The sequence below is a fragment of the Uloborus diversus genome, chromosome 8 (genome assembly GCF_026930045.1).
Source record: "Uloborus diversus isolate 005 chromosome 8, Udiv.v.3.1, whole genome shotgun sequence".
In the NCBI taxonomy this organism is placed as follows: Eukaryota; Metazoa; Arthropoda; class Arachnida; order Araneae; family Uloboridae; genus Uloborus; species Uloborus diversus.
This window is the reverse complement of record NC_072738.1, coordinates 61,996,497-62,011,558: the sequence shown is the minus strand read 5'-3', so window position 1 is coordinate 62,011,558 and position 15,062 is coordinate 61,996,497. Positions and strand designations below refer to the sequence as shown.

The following is a 15,062-nucleotide window of genomic DNA, read 5'->3' as shown; positions in this document are numbered from 1 at the left end:
CAGAGAGAGATGTGATGTTGACGGTACTTCTGCACTCTAGGCTTTATGAAATGGCATTCACTTTGGGGCAGCAAGGTGCAAATTCCAAGCACTATAGGTAGTTTTATAACATTGAAAAAGGAGTGTCAAATGTAAGTTTCTATTACTTATGAGCAGTAAGTATCTATTACTTAATATTGTTATTATTAGCAATCAACAGCAGATGCATTTTTCAAAGTTTATAAGTTAATATTTGAATTTTGTAATTTCATTTTCATGCTGTTTTACGATGAAATTCTTTACATACTTAAATATTGAATGTTTTGACTGAACGGCATACTTTTAATAACTCTTTATCTTGTTTGACAAGAAATTAAACAAAGTTCTCCTAAATTGTATGTAGAATCTCACATTAAAAAATTAAATACTCATTTTTGCTTTATTGAATCATAACTGTTTAAAATAAACATGATTCAAACAAACGGCGGTCATTGTACCTTCATTTTTGCAAAAATTACGACTTGCAAAAAAAGAATGCTTTTATGGTTCCTGAAATTTTGTTACGTAAATACTAATGGAAGGTCCTATAAGTTTTGATTACTATTCCTTTATCTTACTTTTTTTTTTTTTTTGCAGTGTTCTAGGGAAAGACTTGAACGAGGCTGGAAGAGGCATAAATGTAGTAGTAATGGACAATATGACAAAAACAGTTACTCGTACTGGTCATTTTGATACATACGAGAGAGGTTTGTACTTCCTTCTCCTTATGTTTCATTGACTTTCAAATATGTATAAACTAGGCTACTTTTAATTCACATTTTGATTAACCAAGGGCTCATCCAGAGAGAGGATCATGGGAGTCATGGCCCCTTTTCAGCACCCAGACATAGCCTAAAGCTGCATTTTTGGATTTCTTTAAAATAAAACTCTCCCCTGACCTCCTATTTGCACATGAAAGTTTCCCTTATGCCCCCTACTGTCTTATAAAGATACCTTCCGAACCAAAAGCTGTATCTGCCTTTACATACAACTTTAAACTAAAATAACTTCTCAAAGCATCATAATCATTAGATGGCAGTACAAAAGCATGCAATGAGAGAGAGCACACAATTAATATTAAATTGAAAATTATAGAACTTCTGGACACTAAGGCATCACCTCATATTAAGTTGAACTTTCAGTCCAGAAGGCAAATAAAATTTGAATATATATTTAAACGTTTTCTAGATAACATGGGAAAACACATAAATGGAAAGATAGCCACAACTACTAAGTTTTGCTAGTCACAAAAGCCAAATCATAAGGAAAAATTTAAAATTCTTTGTTATGTGCTAAAATGAACTGGGAGTATTTTATTTATAAACAAATAGAAAACAGCAACAAATAAAATTTTTAAATTATTGAGGTTTTTTTTCCAACAATGAAGTGCTTACCAATCACATGAATAAAGGCTTAGAGCTGTGTTTAAAAATTTTAAGGGTATAATTCCAGCTCAATATAATTTAGAAGTTCCAAACAAAATTCCGTCATATGCATAAAAACTCATTCTTTTGATTGATGTCAATATTTTAACAGTACAAGTAAGTTTTCACTACAAAAATTGCAATTGAAAGCCAATTAATTAGATTTTTTAAAAAAGCTCCGGTAATTGAAGTCCTACAGAGTATAGACCTAGTTAAGAACTCACTCGATCAAGTCAGTCTTCGAACGAAAAAATAATTATTGAAGTCGATTCATTCCTTTAGGAGCTACAGTGCCACTGTCAAACGCATACATACACAAACACGTCAAACTTATACCCCTCATCCTTTTTGCTTTGGGGGTTAATAAAAGGAATTAGTTTAATATTGATATCTTTGTCAATTTGAAATTATTTGTGAAGTATTGCTAAGATAGTTTTTCTCCCCATGAATTTGTAATCTGGGCATGAACACGTTCATGTAGGATGATGTCCATCCATATAGAACTGACTGCATTAAGTCGCAAGTTTAAAGCCTAAATTATATCAACTATAAATACCTAAATCATTATCTTGTTGCGCTACTTTAGCCACTTTACTTAACAGACACCACCTTATGTGACTTTTATCCGTAGGGTCACATCTAAGATTTGGTTGACAAGAAATCAGCAGACTTTATATGTCTCAAAAGCAGTGCCAGATCTAGGGCTGAGCTGTATTATATACCTTTTTTTTGGGGGGGGGGCTGCAAATTTACCTTTTTTTCCATTTTTTATTGAATTTCTGTATAAAAACTCAAAGGAAAGATGGGAAAGGATGGCAGTTTCAAGTTTTGACCCCAGCTCAGAAAAATTGAATATCTGGCACTGCTCAAAAGTTCCAGGACTGTTTCCTTTTCAAGCATCAAAAGAGAAGTGCTTGAATTTGTAAGTGACACAACTTCATATCTATACTGCATTCATGGGAAAGATAGACTAGATAAAGAAATATGCCATTTTGCTTCGTCAATCACGTGTTTAACTTGGACAAGAACAAATTAAGGCGAAGCAGACGGTGAATGCGAATATTATTGGTTTACTTTTTTTTCCAGAAAAAATCCCCAAAAGTGGCCTAGTGGCAAACCATCTAGAAACCTGTTTGTTTACTTCTGGTCTATCTTTTCAACAAACTCAGTATAGGTTGTGCTATTGCACTACTTCTTAAGATCTCTTTTCATTTTTTTTTCAATAAAATATTTTTGTAGTCCTGTCTGTAATGTCTCAAGAGTTATTTATTTGTACATTAATTAAAAGTCACCCTTTATATAGTAGTAAACAGACTTTATTGATTCTTTTTTAGATTCAACACCTCTTGAAACATTTTTACTTACTTTGCGACCCGGGGAAATCATATTTCTTCTCACTTTTGATGAATCTTCTAGAAGGTAAACATAATAGTAACTCATTCTTTTATAGAAGTAAGTTTTCTGTGCTTCATACTCAGAAATCTTCTTTATATAAAAAGTGAATATAGTTCTAAAATGTTCTTGATTTTATAGAGGGCTGTTGTCTCTAAATATGCATTTTTAAAGAAAAGTCTTATGGGAAATTCATATAATTTTCATAAGTCAAATAGATATTAATGAATCAACATACATAGCGAATTCATATAACAAATTAAAACTATTTCAATTGTTCATTTCTTTTTGAGTTTCTGTATTACTCATGTTCATGCCCTAGAAATGCATTTTAGTAAATATGTAAAGGATTTACATTATTTTTGTGTACATTATTTTTGAAATTGTAGATTCAAAACAACATAGGAGATCAATGCATGATAAATATTACTGTAATATAGTCATCCTTATCATACTGCACCTTTTAACCAATTTTTTTAATGTATTAAATGTGGCATTATAGTGCTTTTTTTTTTCATTGTGACATTGTGTGCGTTTTCATTGATAAATTGTCAAAATTATATGATATATTATGAACATTTTGTTTATTTTTCCATACTATTTTATGCAGTTTATTTATCTGAAACAAATTATTAAATTCACTTTATCAAACAAGTATATCGACTTCCTAACCTTACAAAGCAGAAGAGCAGGAAAAAGAAAATGAAAAAGCAGGAGACATTTTTGTACTTTAGACAAAATTGATAACTTTCACGTTGTAAGACAAAAATTATAGAAAATTAATCAACAAGATGTAACATTTAAATTAAAAGTTTAACATTTTTTAAAAAGAGATTTTAATTATTTTTTTTACTATAACAAACACTTTATTTATTTTTTTTGCTTTAACAATCATTTGATTTTCCAAATTTTCCCAACTAAGCATGACCACAAAAACAAAAAGACCCCCCAAATGTATTTTCGACAGTCAAAGCTCGATGACTTTTAAAAAATCCTTTAAAATCAGGAGAAATTATTTGGGGGGCCAGAGGGAAGAAATTGAACTCTAGGACAGGACTCTCTTTTAAGCAGGAGAGTTGACATGTCTGAGTATTAGTGTAGTAACAAAATAAGATATTATTTAAAATTTTCTAGTTTTAAGTATTTAAATATGTTTTTGCACAGCTCACTCAAGTTTCTTTTGTTTCTTATTCTGACCTTTATTTATTTTAGAATGTCTCGAGTTGCCAGATTGTTGTTATATGATCTTGGTAGTGCCTTAATCCAAAGTTTAAGCTACAGGGGAAGTTGGTACTTAATTACACAAAAAGGAACCTCTGGATTCTCACCATTTGAAGATGTATGGTTCTAGCTTCAAGAATCTATTTGTTGTTTTCTGTAATACTATAAAATGCTACACATTAATAATGTAACATTTAATAGCTTTCTGTCAAAGATCTGTGTTGAAAAGAAAACCATCCCATACATGCTAAAATATTCAGTTTTTGGTATCTTCTGAAAAGCTCCAGTTTTTAAAACTTAACTTAAAATAATTTTTGTTAGCTGTCTTTTTCTTAAACTGACATGCCCCCTCCGAGCCCGTGGCGCACACCCCTCAAATGCAACAGAATACCCTTCCAGAATGAGAGTCCCTCCAAGAAAATGAAAAATACCCCTCATAACACACCACAAAATTTCAATGTCCGATCTTAAGTACGAATTCTTGACAGACTTTTTCATCTCTAGATTAAAATTTGCTTAAAAGATTTTTTATTTAAGCTGATATTGATGCGTAAAATTTTTTGGTAGTTCAATGCTCACAATCTTAATAATACGTAACATTTTTCATTTCAATCAGTTTTTTTACTCCAAATAGTGCTTTATACTTGAAGGGCTTTTTAAAATACTTTTACTTTACATTGATTTCAGTCTGTACATAGCCATATCTGAATATGCTTGTACTGTACTACTTGCAGAGTCACATAATAATTAATAATAATCTTATTAATATTATTTTTAATTATTATGTGGCTCTGCAAGTAGACTAAGTAGAATTAATTTACAATAAATTAAATCACTGTAAGTACTTCGTTTTTACCCATTTTTTTTTTTACTATGCAAACATTTTTTTCAGTCAAGCATTGTTTGTATTTTTTTAAAAAACTGTTTTTGCCAAAATTTATGACTTTCAGTTTTTATTTAGGCTTTTATATCTCTCTCTTGACTTTTTATAGCTGCTTAACCTTCTGTAGCAGGGGTGTAGTACTGGAAAAACGAAAAAGCTTGAAGGATGTTTACAAGTACAAACATAAAAATTAAAATTAAAACAAGAAGTTCCGTCTAGAACTAGACGAGGCTACTTTCCCGTATACCCATACTGCTTTCTAGTACCTGATCAATATTCTCAAAAATAGCTAAAATCGCAAATTTTTTCAAACATATTTTTTTAAATATTTTAAGCTGATTTCTAGGAATAAAATATTCCTTACTTTTCTTCAAAAAAACGAACAAATAAAATAGCAACACCTTTTAAACAAAGCAGCTAATACACTTCTTTCCATTAAAAAATTTTTTTAACAGCTTTCAAAACGAAAAAATAATAATAAGTTCATTAAAATAAATACATCATATAAAAAAAATCGTTTCTTTTTCCCCTGTTGCCGAAAATAATTTTTTAAACGAATTAATGCACTTACCAAAATAAAAAAAAAACAATAAAATGTCAACTTAAAAAAATAATTTTCATTGTAAAAAAAAAAAAAAAATCGTCTGCGCATATTTTTCGAGTTTATTCACCGAAAACTAAATACCTAAATTAAAACTTTAGCGTGAAAATAAAAACAAATCATATCAACAATAATTATTTCACAGTTAAAACCACAGCAGCGGAGTCGGAGTCGGAGTCAATCTCATTTTGGGATAAAAGAGTCGGAGTCGAATATCCAAGAATCGGAGTCAGTCATTTGTCCTCCGTGTATAAATGTTTGCCAAAGCTACGAAGTCAGAGTTGAAGTCGGGGAGTCGGAGTCCGATTAATTGTCGGGAACAGGAGTCAGAGTCGGTGTCAGGTCCCCCTAAATTCTCGGAGTCGGAGTTGGGAGTAGGTCGTCAAGAGCTATTTCCAACAAAGTTTGTTTGAAGTAAATCCGCCTTCAAGTACGGAATCTACATTGACTTTCAGTTTCCCCGTAGGCGCTAATGTTAAGGGATTTGAACTGTTCAAAATTGAACGGAAAATTGTTCAAATCAAAAAGATATCTTATATACAAGTTTTTTATCAAAAGCTTTTTCCTACAAAGTTTGTTTGAAGCAAATTCGCCTCACAGTTCGGAATTGCTTTGAATTTCCCCGTAGGCGCTAATGTTAAGTTTTTTTGAACTGTTCAAAATTGAACAAAAAATAGTTCAAATCAAAAAGTGAAATATGGGAATGAGGTGTCCTCGCCGAGATCTTTCGAACAAAAAAAAGTTTGTTCGAATCGGACTATTCATTCAAAAGTTATTAGGGGGGGACAGACAGACAGACCGACAGACAGACAGACAGACCGACAGACAGACCGACAGACATTTTTCCCCATCTCAATACCCTACTTTCCAATTTTTAATTTTTCAATATTTATTTAATTATTTTATTTATTTTTGACTTTTTTTTGTTTTTCACGATATTTTTAAGATGCATTAAGCCTTCTTTCATGCTTTTTTCTTCTTTTGCTGACTTTTACTGGGAAAGTAGGCTAAAAACAGGGGTCATCCTCCCCCTCCCAACTATGCCAATGTTTACATGGGCGCCCATATGCAAAATTGTAAGGGGGGGGGGCTCAGACATTTTAACCATGGTTTAGCATAATATTTTCCCCATGAAAATCAATTTCAGGACAGATTAGAGTCATTAAAATTTGACATTTTTTATAACTTATTCATTAATATCTGGAAAAGAAATATTTTTACATTTTTGCAAAGAAAAAAGTACTAAAAGCAAGAAAGTTCTAATTTCTAAGGAGGGAGGGGCTCGAGCCTCCCTTGCCCCCCTATATGGGCACCCTTGAATGTTTATCCTGGGTCAATGTTCTCTTTTTTGAGTCAATTGCAATAATATTTTCTAATTAACAGGTGTTCTTGACAATGATCAAAATTTTGCTTTTCATGTTTCAGTTGCATGTTGTTGAAAAAAGTGGTTGGCCGGAGCACCATGATGCAAAGTTTTGTGTACCTTTTGAAAGTAAGAAAAAAATTCCATTTTTTAATGACTCTTTTATTCAAATCTAAAAAAACTAAAGTATAAGCTTTAAGATAATCAATATATTACTATGTCAACATCAAAGGCTGCACTCACCCCCTTTTTTTGGTATTACAATTAAGGAATGAAGTGTTATTTCATTCAAATTGTACTGTGCCGTACATATACACAAAATCAATATTTTTAAAAAATCTTTTTTTTTTTTAAATTTGAATTTTAAACAAAAATTTTGCACAAATTTCTTATTTTGAGGGCAAAAAATTCGTTGCTTGTTTTTAACTTTGGTACCAATCAAAAGGTCTGATTTATTTGTACAAGATTCACTTCATTTAAGCTTTATAAATCAATTAGATCGTCTGTAATTCAGGCTTAAGCAACAAAAAAAGTTAGGCTTAGAGATGTGCTTTTTTTTTTCAGAATGCATTTTTGGTCTTTTCTTGCTCATTTTTATGATTTTTTGCATTTTTGCGGGGGGGAAGGGTGTTTTTTTTTTTCAACTTTTGTGTTTTACCTTTGCTTTTTTCCCCTTCTATTTTTCTTTTCTTTTCTTTTTTTTGTGCATTGGACTTTAAATTTATGGCATTGTTTTGAAGAACTGATGCACGTTTTTTCATCATGCTCTTTTTTGTATATTCAGCTTTTGTGATCTTAAAATGATGATTAAAACCGTTTTTTAAAAATATTTCGCAATTTTCTTTTAGTCAAAGGAAGAATTGTTCATCCTGATCCTGCACCGTTACATAATAAACAACGAGTGGAATTTTGCGAAATTAATGAAAATGTTGACTTTCCCCTTTTTTGTGATGGTAAGTATGAGTTGTTTCTTCTTTGTGATATTGATTGAGCATTTTAAGTGGTAATTGTTATATAAACACTGCCTCATCAGCAATGCTGTTTCATAACTAGATTAGGGTTTCCAACTGAGCCCTTTTTCACTATAAATCCTTTTTTTAGTTTCAAGTACCTAGAAGTGTTTTTTTTTTCAAAATCTGATACCTTTTTTTCCTTTTTCCTGCATAATTTCTGTTTCATTTTGAATTTTCCTTGTAACTTCTTTCATGCCTTTGCATTTTTTTTCTTAATAATAATAATAATAATAATAAATGAATAAAAAAAAGAATATTTGCTAATTTGTAAATTTTGGATTAAATGGGGATATGTCAGCTAGAGTTCAAAACTTGTAATTAATTAAGTCAGCACAGGTTCATGTTCTAGGCAAAATTAATTTTAACTAACATTTTTTTTAAATTCAATTAATTGGTGAAAATTTCCCGATTATAAATAACTGTCAAAATGACTAATTACTGGCAATTAGTCAAGAGGTCAATTTTTTACCTTCAAAAGTTAAAGTAAAGGTCCTTTTTTAGAATTTAGGTCCCTTTTCTTCCTAGAGACAAACTAAAAATCCATTGGTGCCTGCTGGACTGATAAGAAAGTTACAGGTTACTGTCGCATGGCCAGTGCTAAAGCAGAACTACAAACAAATACTGAACAGCTCTTTGGGACTTGCAGATTACTGCAGTTTCACCTTTGCTTTGAGTTATCAGTCTGGAATATTAACCATAACAGAGCTGGAGGCTGTTCAATTCTCTGCAAATAAAATTTCCTAAGAATTGGCTTTGTCTTATTCTATTTTAAAACGCATGAATGATAAGAAATTCTGCTGCTCTTGTTTTATTTTTTCCTGAGATTCTTAAACTTGCTTTAGCTTCATAAAACCACTAATGACACCTGCACGGCTTTGCTGGTAATAGAAAATTAAAAGGTCTTTAGGTTCGCCTGGTATATTTACAAATAATGTATGATGAATTTCTCGCCAATTGGCTTGCCCATGTTACGATTCCGCATTATGATAACTTGGTAATTTACTTGTCCATTTTATGATAATTTTGCTTGGGAAAATGTTCTAAAAATTGGAATTGAAAAAGAACAAAAGCAAATTTTGGAAAAATCGCTTCGTGGTGCACACCCCATGGTACAAACTAATTTTGTGCCAAATTTCATGAAAATCGGCGGAACGATCTAGGCGCTATGCGCGTCACAGAGATTCTGACAGACAGAGATCCAGACAGAGAGACTTTCAGCTTTATTATTGGTAAAGATAACGTTTGTAATTAAAGAATGAAATTTCTGATAGTTTAAAATTTCATTCTTGGATTCTATTTTACCTTAGTTTTATTTATTTATGCATTTTTTAAAATTTGAAAATAATTATATTGTTTCTATCAAATAATTTGTTCAACTCTTGGTGCACTAGGTATTTTTTTGCCTGTTAATCCAATCTTACCCCTTTTTTTTTTGGTATTACGCTTTTTAGAAATTAAGCTTTTATTTTTTATTTGGTTTAATATCTTTACTAAGTTATTTAGAATTTTGAAAGCTATTTGTCTGGTTTAGATTTTTAATTTTCTAAAATATTTTCTGCAGTGAGGCCAAAAATAATATACTAAGTTATCTCAATGATTTAGAACTTCACGACCATCGACCACACACAAAGTATTTGAAGTTCTGTAAATCAATTTTTTCATCTTTTACTGTGAAACTTATTACATCAGTGGCTATTCGCGTTGTCCTATCCAATTTTATGTATTTTTCATTTCAAGAAAAGCATGGTTTCTTGGATAAAGTTGAAAATATTGGTCATAGTATTGCAACCCAAGATAAAGAATTACTAAATGTAAATGAAAAAATTGAAAAATGTGTTAAAAGTTAACTTTTTAAATTAAAAATTAAAAGCAAAATAAATGGTCAAATTTTAAAGTTTTTATTCTACATGCATTTTTTTTTACTGAGCATCCCCCCCCCCCAGTCTCTTTTAATAATGTCCACTGTTTTATCTATTACATTTTCCTTCCTGTTTTATAACTTTAAAGGGAAAAAAAGGTAGTTTCCATCAACATTTTAATGGTAGAATCTAATTGGCTGTCATATCTGAATTTTGAATGGCTTTGAATTTTATCTCACATATGATTAAAAAAACTACATTTTTGTTTCAAACATTGTTTATTTTTATTTAATTATTTTTTCGGTTCCTACTGAACTGTTTGCTTAATATGATGAACAGCTTTGTCTTAACTGAACAGAATAAATAGCCCTATTAGGGGAAATATTAATCAGTACTTAATTAGTGAATCTATTTGTGTGATTTTATGAATTTTGTAAAAAGTTTTTCTGCATTAATGTGCAATATTTCCAACAATACAATTTTTTCATTCATACAGCAGAATTTGCACCTTAAAGGCCAAAAATAATTTTTAAACTGTAAAGACATTGTTAATTATAGTTATAGAACATTCATTTTCTTCATTGAGGACATTTTTTAATGAAAATAAATCTTGCAACTAAGGTTGTTCCTTTGTTTACATAATATTAGTTACAGTTCAATTCAATTTAATATTTCAGCTGATGTAGTGAATGATCCTTTGTATCCCGCTCCTATCTGGAAACAACCATCTGCAATCAGTAAAATCTATGATGTTCCAATTCTTGTGATGAGTGGTAAGTCTCAGTGTAATGAAAAATATTTTAGTACTATCTTGTGTAGTTATACCATTTGAGTTTTAATTTTTCTTCATGACTTTTTGATTCAAATATTTCCTCACAGTTTTTTAAATTAGTTTATTTCCAGCCTTATGATTAAGTTTTGAATATACTGGCAAAAAGTAAATTAAAAATGGGAAAAATTATAAAAATAGTCAAATTTTGAAAGGAATTATTCTTTTCCTTTCAGATTAGTTAATCTAGTAATAATCTACTACAGTAGGCTCTCTGTTTAACGACGCTCTATTTAACGACTTTCTCTATTTAACGACGGCTTTTCACGGTCCCAGATGGCCCACTATAGTGTTAAAAGCATTCTACTTAAGGACATTTTCTATTTAAGGACGGTTTTTTGTGGTCCCTTGAAAGTCGTTAAACAGAGAGCCTACTGTATTTGTCCTTATAAGCAAAAGTAGTCTTTATCATGCACATTTTTGTCATTTAAATTGATGCAGAAAAGTACTTCCAAATATATCTTCCAAAATTTTTAATGTCTGTAAGCGTTTAAAAGAATTTCAAATGCATATGTTGTATGTGTAGATAAATGTAACATATTTTGATTATGTATAAACTTTGATCTATCTTATTTTTTCTTGAATAAAACTAATTTGTAATTGTTCTATTAAATAAAAAAAAACCAACTACATTAGAAAGGAAAATCAGTATATTAGTCTATAGATTTATTTATTTATTTATTTTAATAAGAAAGGATAAGTAAAATTATTATTTTTTTTTCAGAAGCATCAAAAATGTTAAATAATGTTTTGTTCAGTATATAAGAAAATTTCATTTCTTTTCAGGCTCTGATATTCAGTATTTGCCATTAACTTTAGAAACTTTGATTCGTCAGCCTGGAATTAAACCAGGAAATGTTGCAGTAAGAGTTTTAATTTTTCTTTTACTTATGCTTGCTAAAGACATCTGTATTTATGTGAAATGAATTGCCTAAAAGCTTGATGAAATGAGAATTGATTTTTATTTTCCCCATTAATAAAAAAAATAAATTATGTTTTTTTTAAATTCTTTTCATTAACTTTTTTGTCATTTTATTCCAGAAAACGTATACATTTTAATTTTCAAATTATTATGTATATCTGGCTCTATGAAACTATTTGATAAGAAAGGTTTTTTTTAGTAAAAATGATGGGGATGTCAAATTTTTCTACTACAAATTTAGTAAAAAATTACGTTATCATTGTGGTGTAAAGTCATCAACTACTTTCAATTTCCATAATTTAATGAAATAAGGGAAAAACAAAGAATCTTTTGGAAAAACATGAAAATTATGGGTAAGCCATCAGGAACTAAATAAGATTCATTCTTTTTTTAAAAATTTGAATTTGCTTTAGTTGGTCAGACGTTATTGCTTCAACTTGTACTTTAGTATGCTGTACAATGCTGTATGTTGATTTCTTCTGTTTATTAAGCTCTAATTTTTTTTTCAGTTTCAACTGAACTTAAGTTATTTTGAAAATTTATGCAGTAAATTTTCAGTGACTTAAGCTCCTAGGTATAATATTTATTAAATTCTAACTGTCTACTATAGTTTAGTATTAAATTCATTCTTTTTGTTAACATCTACGAATTTTTACTGAAACATTTTCTGAAAAACTAATTTTGCTTTGTTTAGCTCTTTAATAAGAATCATATGGTATGTTTCTATTGAACTTAATGCTTTAATTAAAAACACAATCACACAGCCTTTTTAAAATGATTATTTGGACTGTGTGCTTAAAAGCACAATCACTTACAGTAAACTCTTGATTATCCGGGGCTTTTACACTTTCAAGATTTTTTTTTCGTTGATATTTAACTGAAAGTAGGTAAATGCACACATTTTAACTCAGCAAGTAGAAAATCTAGTTTCAAGCATTCATATTTCTTTCTCCCCCCTCTCTTCCAATGATATCAAACCTTTCAAGTTCACCAAAACCAGACTATGAAACCTGCTTTTTAGATCTACGCTATTTACTGCTGTAGGTCTACGCTAATTACTGATTTTCAGATTTACTCCTACTTACTGATTTTTAAATATGAATCATTAGCATCCTTTTTTTGGCTTTTATATACATTTTTTACAAGCACTGTCATTGTTTTCGCTGTAGTTTGAATGTTATGGATTTTTTTAAGCAGGGCTGTCCAACTGGCGGCCGCCAGCACGTATTGTGCGGCTCGCTAACTTCTTATTCAGCATATTTCTTTTTTTGACTTTTTATGCTATCAAGAAGCATCCGAGACTACCATTCTTGGTCAAGCTGGTGTCCCCAAAACTTCCTCTTGATCACTCTTTTACTTCTTTCATTGTATTGGGAGAAAAAGGTACAGGACATCTGCAGGTCAAGGTCAAGTAGTCCTACCCCGCACGCTGGTGTTCAAACCAATTCCTAGAAATAATATTGCCTCAGGTTGGTGGGGGAGACAGGGAGGGAAGAGAGAAACATTTCAGATAAGCAAAACCTGCCTGCAATTGGTTAAAAATAAAGACCCCTCCTTCCCCTCACTGACTCTACGGCCTTTGTTGATTTCGATAAAGAAATTGAGTGCTTGCTCCAGCAGTTCATTGTTAGACCTTCTTCGGCTGGCAACGACAAACATTGATGTTGACATTTCTGCCCTTGTAAAGAAGGCGGATCGGCCTCAGTTTTCCCATTAAAATGTAAGCAAATTGTTTTATAATCCTTCTGTTTCATTGTTTTATGATTAATAATTCAACTATTAATTGTCATTGTGTAAGAGGTAAGAGATTATTGTTCAACTTTTTCAAACTGCGTCCCGACAGGTGATCAGTGATCGAAATTCTGGCTCATGGATTCTTTGCAGTTGGACAGCCTTGAGCTATTGCATACGCTAGCATCATTTTAACCTAATTTACAGCTTATTCGCGAATTCTTATATATCCTTTGTTACTGTGCCAACCTATTCCGCAGGAAATTGGGAGTTTACTGTTGGTTGTTTCTAATGATTATTTGGATCCGTTTAAAAGCCCTACATTTTCCAAAAACACTCTGTGAACCCTGATACCATTTTGGGGGCTTAGAGTCACACAGACATAACTACACCCACTCTCAGTTTGAGTTACATTTGTGTGACCCCAATCCCCCTCCCCCCCAATTTATTACAGTATGTAAGTTAGATGGGTTTTTCATGAAACAGGAAGTGGAACGTTTATGAAGTTTATGCATACAATTATTGATGATGAGGCTGTTCTGGGAAAACCTCAGTCATACCTCTTCAATTTGCGGAAATTCAGAAAAGGCTTTAGAGGGAGTTTTCTTAAGTAAGTAATCAGTAAAATAGTCAATCAGTAATCTGATTTTTGTTGTGATGCTACCTATTCTGAAAGTTGGAAAAATATATCAACAGGTTAAGTATGAAATGTAATTTCTATCACTGATTTCATTCAGAACCTGTACAACCAAGCAGTACTGCAGTATTTTACTCCTAAAAAGTTTTAAATCTTGCATATTTATACACATTTTAATTTTACTTTCTTAGTTAACTATAACTTTAATTAAAATTGCCTTTTAGATTTTTGTGAAAATCTTTTGCCACATTTTTCTATTTTCCTCATAGGTGTTTCGTCTGGAAAAGAATACGATAGTTTCAAACTTAGCCGAACTATTTGGATATACTATTGAAACCATCTATGAAAACCAAACTTACTGTGGTATGAGAAATCTATTCATGGGAGTAACGTATTTTATTGTTATTGTAGTTCATATAACTTGTATGTTGATAAAATATTTTTGAAGAGTTTTTTTTGCTGATCTTGATCTCAGTTATTATTAGTGTTTGGTCTTTTTAAAATTTCCGAAACAAAGATTCAATGTATGCATTATATTTAATATGTTATAAAATACAGGGTTTGTACTTTTAAGCTATTATTTCAATTGTATTTGAATGGATTACTGCATTAAATTTTAATTGATAGAAAAAATGAGTAGATATGAACAAAAATAAAATTAAAAATTACTAGATGAATTTAAAAAAAAACAGAACTGAATCCTTTATCGTGAATACTTGATTTTATTTTAGGTTATGTATTTGACCCAGAATAAACTGAATTGTCTTAGTTAAAGACTACTTGTTTCACCTAAAGTTTAGTATTACTGGAGGGAATCTTAAGTTTATGCTTACAACCAATCGGCACGATTTTGATAGTCACAGATATGGATAAAATTCTGGATTTAGGTCAATTTGCACTGGATATGAACCAACGTAAAGTGGCTTAACTGATTAGGCCCTAGTTCGTCTGCTTCGGGGGTCCAAATTTGTTATTTGAGTCCAGAAAAGCAATGTTTTTTCCTTTGAAATTAAACGTTTTTTACCCTTTTCTTGCATTTGCATTGTAGTATATGAGACAATTAAATACATTCACAACATAGAATAAATCTCCCCCTCTCTCTTTCGTTGTTCTGACAAGAGACGCCGAATGTCTTGAGAGGGTAGATATTGTCCCAAAGTTTCAAATAC

General features: G+C 30.8%; 1 protein-coding gene across 1 annotated transcript in view; it reads left to right on the top strand.

Moving 5' to 3' along the window:
• LOC129228386 (protein O-linked-mannose beta-1,2-N-acetylglucosaminyltransferase 1-like) overlaps positions 1-15,062 on the top strand; it is a 59,625-nt gene that overhangs the window by 30,193 nt on the left and 14,370 nt on the right. Inside the window, exons 4-11 of the mRNA XM_054863063.1 lie at positions 616-725; positions 2,777-2,861; positions 4,047-4,173; positions 6,965-7,031; positions 7,751-7,855; positions 10,452-10,547; positions 11,390-11,466; positions 14,163-14,256. Of these exons, the coding sequence (XP_054719038.1) occupies positions 616-725; positions 2,777-2,861; positions 4,047-4,173; positions 6,965-7,031; positions 7,751-7,855; positions 10,452-10,547; positions 11,390-11,466; positions 14,163-14,256 (761 nt within the window). The remainder of the gene's footprint in view (positions 1-615; positions 726-2,776; positions 2,862-4,046; positions 4,174-6,964; positions 7,032-7,750; positions 7,856-10,451; positions 10,548-11,389; positions 11,467-14,162; positions 14,257-15,062) is intronic.